General features: G+C 41.9%; 1 protein-coding gene across 3 annotated transcripts in view; it reads left to right on the top strand.

The window, feature by feature from the left end:
* Window positions 1–20,767, top strand: part of LOC126183603 (ATP-binding cassette sub-family C member 4-like) — a 267,542-nt gene that overhangs the window by 140,079 nt on the left and 106,696 nt on the right. For all 3 annotated transcript variants that reach the window (XM_049925712.1, XM_049925713.1, XM_049925714.1), the window contains exon 8: window positions 17,290–17,400. In XM_049925712.1, the coding sequence (XP_049781669.1) occupies window positions 17,290–17,400 (111 nt within the window). The remainder of the gene's footprint in view (window positions 1–17,289; window positions 17,401–20,767) is intronic.

Genomic DNA, 20,767 nt, shown 5'->3' on the forward strand with positions numbered 1-20,767 from the left:
GGAAAAATTGTCATGTTCTCTCCAAAATAACTGACTGTCGTAGGTTCTGCGGTGAGCTTGAACTTGCCTTACATGGACACAATAAAACAGCAGAATCTAACAACCGTGGGATATTGAGAGCGCTAATAAATTTCGTTTCAGCTTTAGATGCAGTTGAAGAAACAAAAAAGAGCACATGAACAATGTTACAATCTTTAAGAGTACATCCAAGGATTTACTAGAGTGCATCTTACATGTGTGTTATGAGCAAATAAATGCTGAAATAGTTAAGGCAGATTCTGTGTCTGTGATAGCAGATTAAACCTCTCACGTATGTTCTGAATTTCAGTTGGATGTAGTATTTCGTTACCTGTTATCTACTGGAGAGCCTGTTGGAAGATTTTGGGCTTTTTTAAATTCATCTGGTATCGATGCTCCCTCCTTATCAACTCGCATTAAAAACGTCCTCGCCGATATTGGCCAATAACAGAAAGAAAAGTTATGACGGTGCTTGCGGCTTGCGTGTCCAACAGGCAGGAGTCCAAACAGTTGTGAGAGTATCGTTTTGCGTGCTATATGCAGTGTTATGCGCACCAAATGAACGTAATTCTTACCCAAAATACAAATCAAAATAAAAAGTAAAACTCTTTTCCAACACAATTGCAGATGTACCTGTATTCCCCTCTCATTCACCTCGAAGAGTGGCTGTTCTAGATGCAATTGTGGAACGAAGAATCCCACGTGAATCAGCCACAAGATGGAACTTTAAATCGAGAACAGCCCTTACAGTTCATGAGCATGAAGATGCTATTTTGAAATGCCTTTACCACATTGAAGATACCAGCGACCGAACGGCAACTGTGAATCAAGCATAGGGTCTAACAACAGCCAAATTTTCCTTTTGGTTATTGTATAAAATAATGCCCCACGCAGATATCTTGTACAGCCAATTACAAAAGTGGACCACTGATCCCGTCCCAATACAACAACCAGTAGCATCATTCGAAAATGAAACTCAAAAATTAGGGACAACGTTTATAGCATTATAATCGATGAACGACCAAATGTAGCAAAAATAAGATGCGACGACATGTATATAAAAGGAGTTTAGCAGCAAAGGATGTGTGTGGCATAATAATTCAACCGAGCAGGAAGAGGTTTGGATCATCCAGCTGCTTCATGGCCTCTAATTTACTTGAAAAGCACCGCTTCCTTTCACTGAAAACTAAAGCTCCTGAAAAAACTCTTTCTGATGTTGTGTGATCTTATCCATTCTGGAAGCTAAGTTAAAAACGGATTTACAAATCACTTATTCTCGAAATTATTTTCAAGAAATAAAAAGTGTAATAGCCCTTCTGAAATTTTTAATCGAACATAACTCGCAAGGATCTTTTGGTGACGTTATGAAATTTTTTAAATTAGTAGCTACTACCATGACAACCGTCACTGTTTGCGCTGTCTGTGAATGTTCCTGCACCCACACATGCTCCACAAACTGCTGATGAACGGTGTAAATGCGGCCATTCACATCAGCCATGGTTTCACGTCTAAAACAATGAAACACTGAGGCAAAACAATACAAACTGACAACAATGATTCTCTTCAGCTTCAAAGCAGGGATACCAATCAAACAACTATTTTTTCTCAAACTATGCAAAGTCAAGTGGGGCATACTTCTTGTACACCTTGCACGTAGGCTGGCCATCAACTCAACACGACACAAGGTCTAAAGCCAGCAGGAATGATATGGCTGTAACTGCTGTTTCCGTATCACTTTCCACGCGGTAGCTTGCGCGCGCCCACCATCTGGTTCACCTATAGCTGGTTGAGTGTAGCTCCTCTTAGTCGTATTGAGGTTTAACTTGTTCCGTTTCCATTAACCACTGTAACAATGGAACTCACGTTGTACATCATATGTCTGCTACACCGATACTTTGCCCAATTCATCCGATCAGCTGTCCTATGGATTCCATTTGCATGTACACAAACTAAAATGAGGTCTTCTTTCCGTATCCATTTATAACGCCATTTCACGATGGCTGATGGACTGTACACTTCAATTTGTAAACGCAGACTGCAGTCCTATAAATTTTGACACCAGGATTGACGATGTCAGTGTCTGCTTCACGCATCTGTAGTGGATTAGTGACATTTACTGTCCCCACTTCTCACGTAGGCCTAATCCTGTATGTTGTATCGGTTTGCCCAACATGCAATATTGACAGCTGTCAACATAATAAATCACTAAGTTACGTCGTACAAACAACGATTTGTAGGATCTTATACGTCGCCGGCAGAATTATTCCAAAACAAGTTTACTTTCGTACCTGTCGATTCACTCGTTTTGGGGCCAATGTTCCCTAACCATTTAGCTCTTCTGCAACATCGATAAAAGTCTGTACCACCTTTTTAAATAAAAAAAAGCTCTTTCGCCCATTCCTTATTTTCAGTATTTCCTGAACTTTCCCACCCACACAGCGATATCGATGGGTCTCAAACTGAAACTGAGTTATTACGTGGCTGTGGAAGTAACTTCCTTAATGTACACTCCTGGAAATTGAAATAAGAACACCGTGAATTCATTGTCCCAGGAAGGGGAAACTTTATTGACACATTCCTGGGGTCAGATACATCACATGATCACACTGACAGAACCACAGGCACATAGACACAGGCAACAGAGCATGCACAATGTCGGCACTAGTACAGTGTATATCCACCTTTCGCAGCAATGCAGGCTGCTATTCTCCCATGGAGACGATCGTAGAGATGCTGGATGTAGTCCTGTGGAACGGCTTGCCATGCCATTTCCACCTGGCACCTCAGTTGGACCAGCGTTCGTGCTGGACGTGCAGACCGCGTGAGACGACGCTTCATCCAGTCCCAAACACGCTCAATGGGGGACAGATCCGGAGATCTTGCTGGCCAGGGTAGTTGACTTACACCTTCTAGAGCACGTTGGGTGGCACGGGATACATGCGGACGTGCATTGTCCTGTTGGAACAGCAAGTTCCCTTGCCGGTCTAGGAATGGTAGAACGATGGGTTCGATGACGGTTTGGATGTACCGTGCACTATTCAGTGTCCCCTCGACGATCACCAGTGGTGTACGGCCAGTGTAGGAGATCGCTCCCCACACCATGATGCCGGGTGTTGGCCCTGTGTGCCTCGGTCGTATGCAGTCCTGATTGTGGCGCTCACCTGCACGGCGCCAAACACGCATACGACCATCATTGGCACCAAGGCAGAAGCGACTCTCATCGCTGAAGACGACACGTCTCCATTCGTCCCGCCATTCACGCCTGTCGCGACACCACTGGAGGCGGGCTGCACGATGTTGGGGCGTGAGCGGAAGACGGCCTAACGGTGTGCGGGACCGTAGCCCAGCTTCATGGAGACGGTTGCGAATGGTCCTCGCCGATACCCCAGGAGCAACAGTGTCCCTAATTTGCTGGGAAGTGGCGGTGCGGTCCCCTACGGCACTGCGTAGGGTCCTACGGTCTTGGCGTGCATCCGTGCGTCGCTGCGGTCCGGTCCCAGGTCGACGGGCACGTGCACCTTCCGCCGACCACTGGCGACAACATCGATGTACTGTGGAGACCTCACGCCCCACGTGTTGAGCAATTCGGCGGTACGTCCACCCGGCCTCCCGCATGCCCACTATACTCCCTCGCTCAAAGTCCGTCAACTGCACATACGGTTCACGTCCACGCTGTCGCGGCATGCTACCAGTGTTAAAGACTGCGATGGAGCTCCGTATGCCACGGCAAACTGGCTGACACTGACGGCGGCGGTGCACAAATGCTGCGCAGCTAGCGCCATTCGACGGCCAACACCGCGGTTCCTGGTGTGTCCGCTGTGCCGTGCGTGTGATCATTGCTTGTACAGCCCTCTCGCAGTGTCCGGAGCAAGTATGGTGGGTCTGACACACCGGTGTCAATGTGTCCTTTTTTTCCATTTCCAGGAGTGTATATATACGTCATTACGCCAATAAGTTAACGGTACGAGGTGAATGCAGTCTATAAAATGGTTACGCAAGGCTCATTCCATGAACGAATGTCTGCAACAGAAAACATTTCAAGGCATCGAGTGCCAGCTCATTAACCGGATATCAATCCCACTGACATGTAGTGTGTTCTCCAGCCTCGCAACAACCAGCATAACAAGTTTCGAAGCCGCTTGTTGTAAAACATTTGCCCGTTGCCATTAACAGTATAACTCATAACACAATGCTATATTTGCTGTCCTGCTACTCGGGATAATTACTACAGGGGCGACTGTTCAGGGGTAGTATGTGAAAATTACGCCTAACGTAACGTGGCGTTGCATAACATGTGCGTGCGTCATGAGATGTTGTGTTATGTTCGAATTCTGACTGCTTTGGAAAACGCAACCTTCAGTTGCAAACTACATTTCTGCTTTAAAAAAATGTTGCCGGCGGTACTCTCGTACGGAACTCCCTTGAAGCAGCAGGCACACGATTCCGGCCAGGGCGTGAGCAACTGTGCGGTTACTGTAGCAACGGTGACGTCACCTTCTTGTTCCCGTGGGGTCTCGCTTGTCCGTAGACGGGGATGCGGTAAAGTAGACGGAAATTTTATTCCCGGTTACTTCCTGTGCCAGCGTGTAAAGTCGTGGTTGTTATGCACGCTCCGCCAGTCTGCATAGCAATGGTTGTGTGTATGAGGCGCGCCTCCATCTGTAGTGCATATAGCGGTATATGTTTTAAATATGAATCCTGCTTTGATGTAGTGTGTGTTTTGTTAGAGACACGCTTTTCACTTTGGAAAGACGAAGACAATTTTAAATTGGGGGCGTCCTACGGCTGAATGCTTAATGAATATAAGACCATTTTTACGGATACATATAAGCTGTTCTTCCTTATTCTGTCCATCCTTTCCACTACAGCATCTGTGGAACAAAGCTTTCCTTGCATAAAAACATACCTGAGGAAAGCAATTCCAGAGGAAAGACTTTCTTTTTTGCCGAATATCACAATTAGGAAAGAACTTGGTTCAAATGGCTCTGAGAACTATGAGACTTAACTTCTGAGGTCATCAGTCGTCTAGAACTTAGAACTAATTAAACCTAACTAACCTAAGGACATCACACGCATCCATGCCCGAGGCAGGATTCGAACCTGCGACCGCAGCGGTCGCTCGGCTCCAGCGTGTAGCGCCTAGAACCGCACGGCCACTCCGGCCGCCTTAGGAAAGAACTTCTAGCGCAGTTAATAGAAACACAATCAATCTATGAAGGTATCGCAGACATGTTTGCAGCCTTAAAGGACCAAAGGAATGATTTGGTGAACAAGAAATTGGTAAATTCAGTTATTAAGATAAGCTTGTATAAAGATAAGTATATTTTCCTTTCTCACTATGAGGGGCAGTCAAATAAAAACCAAACACCCTCCACATTCGGACCATGGAGTGGTTCCATTCAGAAGTAATCAGCAAACGCTTTAAGACATTTATCCCATTGTCAGAGGAGACGATCAGTTCCTGTTAGAACGCGATTGGCTGCTGACCGTTCCACAGCCGCTTCCATTCTTGCACTTAACTCGTCCAACTGAAACCGATGTCCACACATGTCTTTCTTCAGGTCACTAAGGATGTGAATATCACATGGGGAACGATCCTGGCTGTACAGAGGATGTTGCAGTGTTTCCCAACCAAATCGTTGAGGCATAGCCATAGTCCGATTGGTAGTGTGGGATTGGGCTTTATCGTGCACCAGGATGATTCCGTCCGACAGCATTCCTGGGAGTTCTGGTTTTATGGGGCATCGCAGCTTCTGCAGTGTCTTCATAGTGCTGCACATTGTGGTTCCACGCCCGAGGAAGTCGGTGCGTAGAGGGCCCTACAGTCGAAGAAGAAGGTCATCAAGAGCTTTCTGGAACTTGCGTGAACAGCTTTGGATTTCTTTGGCGGGGGGGCATGTGGGATGCTTCCACTGCTGGTTTTGCCGTTTGTCCTCGGGCTCGGAATTGTGGCCTTCCGCTTCGACTGCAGGTGCCCTCTGCTCGTCGTGTCCCTCGAGAGTGGAAGCAACATCGATGTGCAGGTGCTGGATATAAAGTTCCTCCGTCGTAATCTATCGAACTATGTTGTCCTGTGCTTAAATACTCATTTAACCACGACATTGTGCTGATTAAAAAAGATTTGTTAGTATATCCGTTTATACACTCCTGGAAATTGAAATAAGAACACCGTGAATTCATTGTCCCAGGAATGGGAAACTTTATTGACACATTCCTGGGGTCAGATACATCACATGATCACACTGACAGAACCACAGGCACATAGACACAGGCAACAGAGCATGCACAATGTCGGCACTAGTAAGTGTATATCCACCTTTCGCAGCAATGCAGGCTGCTATTCTCCCATGGAGACGATCGTAGAGATGCTGGATGTAGTCCTGTGGAACGGCTTGCCATGCCATTTCCACCTGGCGCCTCAGTTGGACCAGCGTTCGTGCTGGACGTGCAGACCGCGTGAGACGACGCTTCATCCAGTCCCAAACACGCTCAATGGGGGACAGATCCGGAGATCTTGCTGGCCAGGGTAGTTGACTTACACCTTCTAGAGCACGTTGGGTGGCACGGGATACATGCGGACGTGCATTGTCCTGTTGGAACAGCAAGTTCCCTTGCCGGTCTAGGATTGGTAGAACGATGGGTTCGATGACGGTTTGGATGTACCGTGCACTATTCAGTGTCCCCTCGACGATCACCAGTGGTGTACGGCCAGTGTAGGAGATCGCTCCCCACACCATGATGCCGGGTGTTGGCCCTGTGTGCCTCGGTCGTATGCAGTCCTGATTGTGGCGCTCACCTGCACGGCGCCAAACACGCATACGACCATCATTGGCACCAAGGCAGAAGCGACTCTCATCGCTGAAGACGACACGTCTCCATTCGTCCCGCCATTCACGCCTGTCGCGACACCACTGGAGGCGGGCTGCACGATGTTGGGGCGTGAGCGGAAGACGGCCTAACGGTGTGCGGGACCATAGCCCAGCTTCATGGAGACGGTTGCGAATGCTCCTCGCCGATACCCCAGGAGCAACAGTGTCCCTTATTTGCTGGGAAGAGGCGGGGCGGTCCCCTACGGCACTGCGTAGGATCCTACGGTCTTGGCGTGCATCCGTGCGTCGCTGCGGTCCGGTCCCAGGTCGACGGGCACGTGCACCTTCCGCCGACCACTGGCGACAACATCGATGTACTGTGGAGACCTCACGCCCCACGTGTTGAGCAATTCGGCGGTACGTCCACCCGGCCTCCCGCATGCCCACTATACGCCCTCGCTCAAAGTCCGTCAACTGCACATACGGTTCACGTCCACGCTGTCGCGGCATGCTACCAGTGTTAAAGACTGCGATGGAGCTCCGTATGCCAGGGCAAACTGGCTGACACTGACGGCGGCGGTGCACAAATGCTGCGCAGCTAGCGCCATTCGACGGCCAACACCGCGGTTCCTGGTGTGTCCGCTGTGCCGTGCGTGTGATCATTGCTTGTACAGCCCTCTCGCAGTGTCCGGAGCAAGTATGGTGGGTCTGACACACCGGTGTCAATGTGTTCTTTTTTCCATTTCCAGGAGTGTATAAATATAAGGATAAAAATCTGTCACCCCATGGAACTCTAATATTAAAACTTCTACACGTGCCAACCTTTTCCTGGCGTGGGTGCTTGCCCAGATAGTGTCCTGAAAGGACAACTTTCTCAGCGGGTCAGTGACGCCGCCATGCTGACCTTTGGACCCTGGACCCGGCTAATCTTTGGGGTCTCATGAAACATGAAACATGGCACCGGCCTGTGTCGTTGGCCGTTTTTGCAAGTAGAGAAATAACAATATATTGAACCGGTCGATGTCGGGCATGACCGCGATTGCTCTGGTGCGTCGATTGGTTTTTTAAATTGTGGTGGCAATAAATGAGTTACTGCGGAAACGGCATCGGCATCGTCTGGAGGATTAGATACAGTCATGGATAATGTGGAAGTGGTCCCCATCTTGTTTGTACATGATAACTTCTCCAGGGTAGTTTTGTGAGATAATATTAATTCGTCTATACAATTCATTAACATCATCCGGTCCTCTGATGACAATAACGTCAGCGAAATACCATCATTCTGAGATTTCAGACATTCTAATAAGGTCTTCCCAGAAACAGCAACGTGCCATAAAGTCAAAACCCCCAGGAACACGGTCAGATGGAATCATCCTGTCGCACGAAAAAGCCCGCTCCCACACTGCCAGTTGGACGAAGGCAATGCTTCAGCGATTTGGTTGAGAAACACTGCGTCACCCTCCGTACAGTCTTGATCGTTCACGATGTGATTTCACTTCTGTGGCGACCGGAAGAAAGACGTACATGGACGCAGTGGCGGATACAGAAAAACCTCAAAATATCTTACTTTTACCGTCATAAAAACTAATCAAGTCACTTGCAAAGTTCAAGAAAATTTTATTTATATACACATATACAAGACAATGCCATCTTATGATATAAAAAAGTTACAATTGTGGTTCTCTTCCTTAGATGATGAGTTCTATGCGCCTATTCTTCCTAGCTAATTGGTTAATTACATCGTCAATAGGACAATCAATGTCATGGTGAGTATTCAACAGAGCTGAGCCATGAAGTCGATCCTCTTTCATTGTTGACCTCAGGCATGTCTTTGTAAGCCGCAATGTTGAAAAAGTTCATTACACTGTGGCAAAGGATGCAGGCAGACAAGCAAATATTTTGTACAGCATGCGCAAAGTAGGATAGTCAGATCTAGGACAAACAGACAACGCTTGCATAACAGAATCACGATCATTCAGGGCGTTTACGCTCGTTTGCTGGTATTGAAGAATCTCTCCCATTAGTCTGTTTTTAATCACAGCGAGTTATTCTTCTTCAAGGAGCGGTAGTTCAGTTAAGAACTGGTTCAATTTATGTGCCTGATCATTACCGCCGTGTTTCAGCAGTTGTGAGGGCAAATGTATGTTGAAATTTAATTGATAAATATATTCTTCAGAAAAACGTTCTCTCATGTCACTCATAGTATAAACGGTTGCTACGAACTGCTATTATTAATACTTTATCATTGACTGATCACTCTCACTCTTGACTAATCTTCACACTTGCTACAACTAGGAATTTTTACTTATTCATTCTTCAGTCTTAATATTTCTGCTTCTGAATGTAAACTAGCTTCCTATTCGGCGAATGGTCCGTATTTGTAACGCTACGTATCGACTGTTCTCTGTACAAGAAAACAGTAGAATATACGCTACTTTTCTGGAACAAGTACCAAACAGAATAACGTATCGAGATCAGCTGTCTACGTGCCTGACAGAAATGCATAAAATACGATGACGCGGACGCGCGTGCTACGTAGGAAAGTACAACTACTCGATAACTCGATTCAGTCGAGTCGACTGACGAAAGAAACGAACGAATAACGTGCGGGCTGACTGGCGGTGGCGGCGCGGGTGGCAATTCGGTCAGCCCCGCAAGGGCGGAGGAGGGGGGGGGGGGATGAGAGAGGGGGCGCACCCCGCCCCCCCCCCCATGTGTATAAAAAATGGTTCAAATGGCTCTGAGCACTATGGGACTTAACATCTATGGTCATCAGTCCCCTAGAACTACTTAAACCTAACCAACCTAGGACATCACACAACACCCAGTCATCATGAGGCAGAGAAAATCCCTGACCCCGCCGGGAATCGAACCCGGGAACCCGGGCGTGGGAACCGAGAACGCTATCGCACGACCACGAGCTGCGGACCCCATATGTATCCGTCACTGCATGGACGTCGGTTTCAGTCAGACAAGGAAGTGCAAGAGAGGGTGCAGTTGCAAGAGAGGGTGCAGTTGTGGATCCGTCAGCGGCCGACTATGTTCGGAAATGGTCGTCTCGTCTCCAAGTGGGATAAATGTTTTAACATGTGTGTTGATTAATTTTAAATAGAACTGTTCCATGGTCCCGTTGTGGCGAGTGTACGATTTTCCTTTGACTGCCCCTTATAGCTCTTGACCTAACTTCCCGGCTAGGAGCCGCTTCTGAATTTGACTGTAATTGCGCTTTCACGTGTTAATATTACTTTACCACTTATTTTCATCGCATTTGACATATAATTTTTTGAGTTATTGTTATTTTTGTGGTTTTTCCTTCGTTTATGAATATTAGGAGCCACTCTAAAACGATTCGAGTCCAGGTTAATAGAAAACACAGAAACGTTAAGATGGTGGCATTAATGCTTCAGGTTTTCTGCATAAGCTCCATCCCACTTGTAAAACGACAGAACGTTAATATGACGTAGTGAAATTGTCAGAAAAGTCTTTATTTGCGATGTTGTTTAACTCGCACATCATCTTTTCTTCTATGTTGGTTATGTTGTCAAAAACATGGCACCAAAGTTAATGTAGAGTCACTCACAGATGAGACAGGAACTGAAATTGAGTGTATTAAAGCAAAATGGGAAACCCTTAACTCGGTTTTCAAATGTTGGTTTACAAAATAAAACCTGGAAAACTGCCCCAATTTAATCCTCATATCACTGAAAAGATGACTGAAGTAAGTGGTGTTGAGAAACAGCTGAAATCACTAAAACTGAACAAAGCTCCAGGGCCTGATGGAATTCTCATTAGATTCTTCTACACTGAATTTGTGACTGACTAAGCCCCTCTTTCAATGATAAACTATCACAGATCCGTTGAACAAAGGACTGTGCCCAGTAGTTGGACGAAAGCAAAGGGCCGGCAGCGGTGATCTAGCGGTTCTGGCGCTGCAGTCCGGAACCGCAGGACTGCTATGGTCGCAGGTTCGAATCCTGCCTTGGGCATGGGTGTGTGTGATGTCCTTAGGTTAGTTAGGTTTAAGTAGTTCTAAGTTCAAGGGGACTTATGACCTAAGATGTTGAGTCCCATAGTGCTCAGAGCCATTTGAACCATTTTTGAAAGCAAAGGTCGTCCCCATGTAAGTGGTCCACAAAACTGTGTTCGGTATCGATTTTTTGTGAAATCTTAGAACGTACTCTGAGCTCAAACATAATGTGATTTCTCGAACAGAATGAGGTTCTTCATGCCAACCAGCATGGATTCCGAAAACATCTATGATGTCAAAGCCAACTCGCTCTTTTCTCACATGATACTACTAAAAGTTTTGGATCAAGGTGGTCATATAGACGCAATATTCCTAGATTTCCAAAAAGCTTTTGACTCAGTACCACAAGTACACTTTGTGTCAAAAGTTCGATCGTATGACGTATCAAGCGAAACTTGTGACTGGATGAGGATTTTGGTAGGAGGGACACAGCAAGTTATCTTGGATGGAGAGTCATCGCAGATGTGGAAGTAGCTTCAAGTGTGCCGCACGGAAGTCTCTTGGGGCCCCTGCTATTCATGTTGTATATTAATGACCTCGTGTACAATATTAATAGTACTGTAACCTCAAGCTTTTTGCAGATGATACATTATCTTCTACTGAAACATTTTGAAGCAGTGCAAAGACTGGCAACTTGCTTTAAATGTTCAGAAATGTAAAACTGTGCATTTCACAAAACGAAAATCGTATGACCATAATACCGATGAGTCACAGTTAGAATCGATCAACTCATACAAATACCTGGATATAATCTTTAGTACGGACATGAAATGAAATGATCACATAAGCTCAGTGGCGTCTGAAGCTGGTAACAGACTTATGTTTATTGGTATAATATTAGGGAAATAGAATCTGTGTACAAAGGAGACTGCTTACTAACGACTCATGTGGGCCATCCTAGAATACTGCTCAAGTGTGTGGAAACCATGCCAAATAGGACTTACGGGCGATTTTGAACATATGTAGAGACACTATTGGTCACATGTTCCTTTTGTCCATGGGACAGTATTACAGGGGTGTTGAAGAAACTGAACTGACAGACTCTTGAAGGTAGACATAAACTACCTTGAGAAAGCCTACTTACAATGTTTCAAGAACTGACTTTAAATAATGAGTTTAGCGATATACTACAACCACCTGTGTATCACTATTCTTCCTGCACTCCATATGTTAATGGGATGGGAGAAAGCCCTAATAATTGGTAAGTGGAACATATCCCCTGCCATGCACTCTCAGAGGTTTGTACATTATAGATGTAGATGTAGACCCTTCATACGAATTCCTGTGCTTTATCGTTTTGTGATAAGTTTGTACTGATAACATGAATTTATTCATCTGGAGGGTTTTTCCCACAGAAGAACTGTCCATGTTTTGAATTTCAGTCAAGTCACATCCATGTGTCATTGTTTTTGTTCAAGAGTCAAGGCGTGCAGGACAATCTTTGCACAAACTTTTCTCTTCTTCAAAACATTTTGAAGAATGTCTGGAACCCTTGATTCAGAGATGTTGGTTCATTGCAACTTATGACACAACATCGTAGACTTATTACAGCTGCATATCTGTTACTTAACACACAGTCTTGCTCACAGCTGACTGTTTGAATGCACCTTAACTGAGTGCAGTTATAGTTCAAGCCGCTGCCCTAGTTACAGTGCTTGCGTTGCTTAAACAACAGGAAGAAAATCATTCTCGAACTTTTTGGATGGATGGCGTATATTCCAGCTTAACCCTTCAATATTCCATTTGCTTGCTCTAAAAGACATTGGTTGTGTGACTGAAGAGAGCACCATTAATTAAAATCTGTTTCGTACAGAATGGCAGTCAACTCAACATACTGTAAATCTAATGCTATGCTGCTACACCGAAACCTGTCTCTTAAATTAGTAGCTTGTGTAATAATGACCAATGTGCTTAACCTTCAAGCATTTTTGTTATTAAATCTGTTGAAGAACTGAAGAACTAAGGAAAGCTATCGCCAAGTTGGTTTTAGTTCCTCAGAATTACTAGAAGATAACTGTTGTAAGTCATTAACAGTTATTTATATCTTTACATTACCAGAGGTTTCATCTAATTTTATCCTAAATACAGTAAAGAGCTTTAAATCATCAGACATTGTAGACATATATGATGTACCGTTATCTTATAACTTACTTAAGAAAGTAATAGGTATTCTGGTACCAGAGACAGCAGCCTAAAACATCTAAAATCAATGTAGACAACTGTAAACAAGTTCTCTGCATAGGTATAGAAATACCTATTGCGGAACAAATCACTATATGTGCTCCACAGGGATCTGTGTCGTAACCTGTTTTGTCCCGGATAGTCATTAATGACCTACTCTCATTTAAAAAATCCAACACAGTGCTATATACAGATTACACAACTTAAAATTTACTGTAGTAATGACTTAACAGCCTGAAAAAAATGAGCTGATAATACAATTCCCAAAGTATCTTTTGGTTTAGAGCCAATAGAGTTTAGCTTAATGAAAATGGAGCAGAACAAAAAGGCTTTGGTATATAAACCGCAGTACCCCTTGATGGCTCCAACTGTGTTGAGTTCTTCGGTTATATTTTGTGAAAAGTTATTGAGGGGGCAACAAGTGAAATACATTAATGGAAAGTTGGCTAGAGTAATTTAAGGTATATTAAAACTTTTATATCTGAAGTCTATGTTAGAACGTGTTGTTAAGCATTTTTCCAAAGCATTCTTTGATATAGTGGGCTTTTTATCTTGTGAAGCAATTACAGTTATATTCGTGACATCTTGTAACAGAGGTAGAAGGCAATTACGGTGATTACTCGATCTTTAATAAAGCACTGTGCAAGGTGGCACAATGATACGGTGATGGATTTGTAGACAGAAGGAAATAAACACAAATTCCCATACAGCCATCCAGATGTAGTACATCGTGGAGTGTTTTCTTACCAATCTTCCCAAATCTGAGCTTCTGCTTAGTCTCTAATGTCTTCATCATTGATGGGAAATTACAAAATGTATTAATTCATGCAAAGAGGAACTTGTCAGGGGTAAAACAATGTTGCAATGCAAGGAACAATAAACATACTTATACACTGTACTATATATTGTCAAAATCAGTCAACAGCTATGAGCTCGTAGGACACACACTATTAAATAACTTTCCACTAGCTCTACAAGATCTTCCTGAACTGTAATTTGAACAAATAATACATTACAGGTTACATAATACCCTTTATATCCATTCTACGACCTGATGATAGGTATTAATTTTATTGTAATGTTGTAATTTCAGTAGCAAACCAACTGTACTTTCCAAGTATTAATGTTGGGAAGATTAGGGTAATGCAAAGTAACATTTTATACTGTGAATAAAAACTATTTCTAAACAAATGAAAAACTAAGCAATGTGCACGTCATCTCATAACCTAACTGTATCAACTTATAAAAACTTAAATCCAACTAAAATTATTTGTTTTCACTATTTTTCAAATGTTTATATTTGCCCTGTCTTAGCTGTCTTGTCAGGTAAGTATCTGCATGGGAGGTGGGTGGGGGGGGGGGGGGTTAAGGCTGAGCAATCCTTAAGCTTAAGCTTTAATAATCATCACAAATAAACCTGCATAATAAGAATATTCCTTTTAGCCACTCTAGCTTCCCGGGTTCGATTTTTGGCGGGGTCAGGGATTTTCTCTACCTCGTGATGACTGGGTGTTGTGTGATGTCCTTAAGTTAGTTAGGTTTAAGTAGTTCTAAGTTCTAGGGGACTGATGACCATATCTGTTAAGTCCCATAGTGCTCAGAGCCATTTGAACCATTTGAACCTTTGAGCCACCAGTGTCAGCACTGTACACACTTCACCCAGTATTCTTCAGAGGTCAACCAGTGCAAAAGGCTGCTTCTTCTCATTTTCTTTGCTTTTTCACATTGCAGTTGTATTGTTTTGATCTGATAGATTTTGAGCCCTTCTCATCTTTTTCTATTTCAAGCTTTCTTTCACAGATGTCTCCCTTAATCTTTTTATCACCACTTTCTTTTCCTATTTCTTCCTTTTCTTGAAGTTCTTGTTCCTTTTTTTTTTCTCCATAAATACAATTTTTAATGGTGAGCTTAATACTATTAAAAATTTGGTACATTGAATTGCGTTGTTTCAACTTTGCACTTCTTTAGTAGCAACAACTGAACAAACAGATTTCGTTTTCTAGTTTTGGATGGCTTGTAATGTTTTATGGCTGTTATTTTCAAATTTAGCTTGTTTCTCATAAGCTTCATGTTAGCAGCAATATCAGCACCAGTTAACCTAGCTGATGGATCACTTTGAGTGACGGATACATTAAATCTTTCATTGGAAAGCATTTCTACTTTTTTGTCTTGTTTTCTTTAAGTTGGTAAGTTTTCAGGATCCCCTCTGTAATGAGAAATCTCAGGTATGTTTTCACCAAGGAATAGAGGGACACCAACCAAGTCATCAGCTATAATGACAGCAGGATTGTCTTCTCCTTCTTCCTCTCCATAGTCATTTTGCATACTTTCAGAAACATGGGTATGTTTATCAGTCGCTAAAGGAGGGGGCAAAATCTACCTCAGTAAACACATCTGGATTGAGTGGGTACATTCCAGTTGACTGAAATCATTTAAGTGTTTGTCAGTCATTGAAATCCTGTTGTATGCTTCTCTAAATATAGAAGTAATGGGCAGTTGTGTCACAGCAAATTCTGTATTGGTCACCACCAATATCTCCACCTCCACTGAGATGCAGTCTCCTGAGGACCTAAAAAAACTCATGTCCTGAGGTTGTGTTTTATGACTGGCAAGGGTTAGCAAGGAAACAATAGCTATAAAACTTTGCCTGCAAAAGTTCACAGGCAAAACACTTAGATAAGTACTGTGATTATCTAGAAGTAACAAAACTCACTCTGTTTCGGTTGGTTTTATGTTTTGGGGAGAGTGCTTCAGCCAGTCAACAAAGTCTCAGCAGTTATATAGCCACTGCCAGAAAGAAGGGGTAATGTTTCAGCAGGTGCTTCAGTGTAAATTACCTGTTTCACCCTTTTCCTATATTATGGCTGATAGTGTGTAAATACCTTAAGCACTAAATCAAGCAACAATACTTAAATTTTGACCTCTTTCTCCTTGAGACTTCTTACAGGCCCTTATTTTACCCATGAGTGAAATAATTTTGGATGTTTTGTTAGACACTATTGATAAGTGTCATTCGTCACAATTAAAGATCATGTCCAAATGGAATATCTTTTTTTCATAAATAGATTCAAAGTTCTCAAATAATCTTCTAACTTGTATTTTCTTAAAACTAATTGCCCTTCCCATGCTACAATTTTCTGGCTGTCACAAAGACATCCTATGTCTTTTCAGAAACCTTTGACTCAGTCTTTCTAACTATATTCTTGTAACTATTAAATCAGTCACATAATCCATTAACTTCAGCAAACTAATAAGTATTTTGTGTGATTTTCTTCCTTGTCAAACCATAAAATGATACATCCAAATTTTTGCATAAACTTTCCAGCTGTTCTTCCATTTCATCATAAAAATCTTCTTGAACCTCTCAAAAATAGAAGGGGGACTCCCCTGGGAGGGGGAAAAACTTAAGACACTTCTTATTATATAATATGTCAATATTAACAGCAAGGGTTAAAAAAATTTTTGTGGATTAAACCTACAATTGCAAGTATATTCTTCCTAAGACAAATTTGAGGAGTAGACATCCCAGTGACAAAGAGTTTTGCACCTTGCCTCTTGCTTTCATCATTTTCAGTTATAATGCTTATGTCATTTAGTATTTCTTTAGGGAAAATTAGCTTCATATCAGTTTTTCTGTAGTAATTACCCATTGCTATACCTGTAATACTAACAATTTAAAGTATGGATGAGCTAAGTGCTATCAGCACAATAAAAACAAATCATGCATACGCACAGAAATAGGGTGACCACTACAGTGTACCCCAAATGTTAGCCAACCTCTGAGTGCACACTCTTTGTCACCATTGACATAAAAATGTAATCTCAGATCTCTCTTTCATTCTCAAGCCTTACCTTGCAGTGTATTACATTAGTCAGTAGCTACATATCTGCTTTTCATTGTGGTAATATTGGAAATTATGCTGAATCAATGTCAACACTCTGTATTGCTAATAAACTGACTGAAAAAATTATAATGAATTACTACAAGACATTTCTTACCTACTAATCACATACATGTGGTCAGAGGCAGATCATATGCTGCCATACTGATCAGGAGAGGGTGAGTAACTAGCAGGTAGCATAAGGTGCCTGACCATGTTAGCCAACTTAAAAATATAGCAACTTGCACTCTTACCTGACTGGGCACTCTTAGCTGACTCTCCCCTAATGATGTATGATGATGTTACCAGTTGCTGCAGTTGCCTAAAAGAATTAAAATTACTATGATTTATGATTATTTTTGTACTTTTTCAGGTTTTTGTGCTGGCGCAGTATTACAACATTCTTACACTGACACTCACATACTTCTTCCCAATGGGCATATACAGTTGTGGAGAGTGTCAGGTGTCTATAAAAAGAGTACAGGTATGTGATGCTCTAAATTAGTCTGATAAACTTTATGCTGACAGTATAATCCTAGTGACACAATCACACTTCTAGCAGTATTTTGCATATACCAATGTTTAAACCATTGCTAAATCATCTTCATTTTTAAGTGGAAGATACCCATTCTAGATCTTCTTAAGCAATTACATTGAACAAAAGTTTTTCTTAGATTACTAAGCGAGGTCATGCAGTGGTTAGCACACTCGACTTGCATTTGGGAGGATGATGGTTCAAACCTGCATCCGACCATCCTGATTTAGTTTTTCCATGATTTCCCTAAATTGTTTCAATGCCAGGATGGTTCCTTTGAAAGGGTATGGCCAACATCCTTCCCCATCCTTCTCTAATCTGATGGGACCGATGACCTCCCTGTTTGGTCCTCTCCCCCAAATCAACCAACCAGTCTTCTTAGATTGACAATTAAAAGTCTGTACATGTGAAATTCTGCTACTGGAAAGTCATTATTATTCCACCTAACAGAAAAATGAAACCAAATGATAGTCTGTGAGATTTTAATATTAATTTTCTGAAAGATTCAGATAAAAGAAATGATTATAACATGGGTTCTGTTATCAATAGTCGCACCATAATTACACAGGAAAGTAGTACACTAATAGATAGTACAGTTGTAGTTAACCACTAAATCAGTGATATGAATGTTTATCCAGTAGTGAATGACTTCTCTGACTATGACACATGAGCAACAAAGTGGTTGGTTGCAACAACGTGGTATCATGGAAAACAGAGAAATTAAATGACAGACAACAAAATGTTTTGAGGCAACATTAAAGGATGCTGATTAGAGATAGTGATGTATAGTATGACAGATCTCAGTTCTCAGTTTTTTGTCATTCTTTGGCAGCTGCTTATCATCAAAACTTCATATGCAAGGAAAAGGAAATTATATAAAATGGTCAGGACAGACACAGAAGTGTGACTGATTTCAAATAACAATAACAAGAATGCAGTGTGTGATAATTTTTGCATGCTGTGCCACATCTTAATTAAAAACACTGGGGAAAATGAACATGTAAACTCTCATGTATATACAAGTGTTAGTGATCAGCCCGGTAAACACAGACCTTTGCACCAAAATTTGCACGATATTCTGTGTGAATTAGCAACAAAAGAAAAACTCATTGACATCCTGTGTGATGACATAGTAAAGCTAAAACAGGACTTGATATATCTTCAGTCACTGAACAGTGTTAATACATCACCAAATAAAAGTTGTGCTGAGTTTAATAGGCCTAAAAAGTTCACTCATTGAAAACCAAATGAATCTGTCATCCAAGTGCCATTAAATAATTGTTTCAGTGTTCTTGAAGAGAATAGAAATAGTGAATACTCATTTGCTACTGTATTGTCAAATAAAAGTGTGTCAGGGAAGAAATCTCTTAAGGTAAACATCCACTCGGATAGTCACAGTCGTGGACTAGCAAAAATCTTACATGAAGATCATGATGTTAAAGTTTGCAGTTATATGAAACCAGGAGCACTCTTGAATGAAATCATAAAATACAAATATAAATGAATATGCAGTAATAGTGGGGGGAGCCAACGACGTTTATAAAAATGAATTGTTGAGTGCTGTCCAAAACTTGAAGAGGATACTTAATTCTAATAGTAGTACAGCAATGATAGTCATGGGAATTCTACATAGACATGACCTTACATTTGAATCGTGCATAAACAATGAAATAATCAAGGCTAATGAACAGTTCAAAAATATATGTAAACTGTATCTAAATACTCAGTTTCTGTCTGTCGATGTCCTACTTACAGACAGCTTCACGAGACATAGGTTGCAACTTAACAGAAAAGGCAAGAAACTTCTCTGCAGAAAAATTGTGGAAATGCTGCCTGTAAGTAGCAAAAAAATAAATTACTCGCATAGAACAGATCAACCTTCAGTACCTCAGCAAACACCACCATATGCAGCAGCTCAACTTTCCAAAATTACTGCAACAACTCAACTCCCAACAGTGGACTCACTATTAATAGCATTAGCAAATTCACCATCATCAGCGAATTCAAGAGAACCAACCCCTTTGGCAGCATTACCAGGATTAATTGCTGACATACATCAGAGACTTTACCAAGGGCAGCAAAACCTGTATCAACTGAAGGAAAACCACACTCATCAGAAGTGGTTGCAACAGTAGTACTAGCATCAACAAATAATGTTGCTCCAATGGTCATTCAAGAAATCACTTCAGAATCCAGAATAGACCTACCAACAATTTCAGAAGAAGATCAGGGGATATCATCACTCCCACAAGCAGAAGAGACATTCCTAGCATCACTGCAAGAAGATATACTGGCATCAAGCATAGTTCCAGAGCCAAAAGATTAAGCATCATCAGCACCCAGAGTATCATTTGCAGCTGTTGCAGAACCATCAGAGCAGATAACAGATAAGGATTCTTCACCAACCCAAGGAGAAGTGCCACCTGCAAGGAGGAGGAGCCAGAGGTCCAAAAAAGCCGCAGTTTGTAGTGAGAATTTTTTATAGTATCATCACAAGGAGAGGAAAATTGTGTCATAACTATACCTCCAAGTAAGCCTAATGTTAATACTTTAAGAGAGACTAACCCAATCAACCACCTCAAATCTCCAGCCAGTGCTAATAAATTTGCTGTTTACCATCAGAACATTCAAGGCTTATTAAGTAAAGTAGATGAGCTATCCATTAACATTTTAGATAAACTTTATTAATAATGCTGATATAATCTGTTTTAGTAAACACTTCATGAAACTTGGTTGTGACACACTGCAACTGAATAACTAGCAGCTCTTTACTGTAGACATTCTTTAGATAAGGGTGGAGTGGTGATTTATTTTAAGAACAACATAGCTTATAGATTTTTAGACTTGAGTGAATACTGTATTGATCAACATTGTGAGGTTTGTGTAGTTGTAATCTGTACTGATGTTTCTGAACTTACTGTCCTTTCATTTTATAGGGCTCCTACAAGCAAAATCTAAAACAGTTAGAATCTCTGTTAACTCATCTCTTTGCAAAAACAAAAGATATTATAATTGTAGGTGATTTTTAATGTTGACTTTCTTACAGATAACATGGGAAGAAATGATTTATCGCATTTAATGAACTCTTTTTAACATAACAGCACTGGTGGATTTTCCCACTAGAGTCACAGCTAATTCTACAAGTCGAATTGACATCATCTTCTTAGACAGCAGTAGATTTCTAAACATAACTGTAAAATGTATATTGAATGGGCTCTCAGACCATGATGGTCAACTACTTTCAATTGATAATATTAGCCGTCTTTGTAAGAACAATTCCTGCAGTAAAACTTTCAGAGTAATAAACACACAGTCT

Source organism: Schistocerca cancellata, chromosome 4 (genome assembly GCF_023864275.1).
Source record: "Schistocerca cancellata isolate TAMUIC-IGC-003103 chromosome 4, iqSchCanc2.1, whole genome shotgun sequence".
Taxonomy (NCBI): domain Eukaryota; kingdom Metazoa; phylum Arthropoda; class Insecta; order Orthoptera; family Acrididae; genus Schistocerca; species Schistocerca cancellata.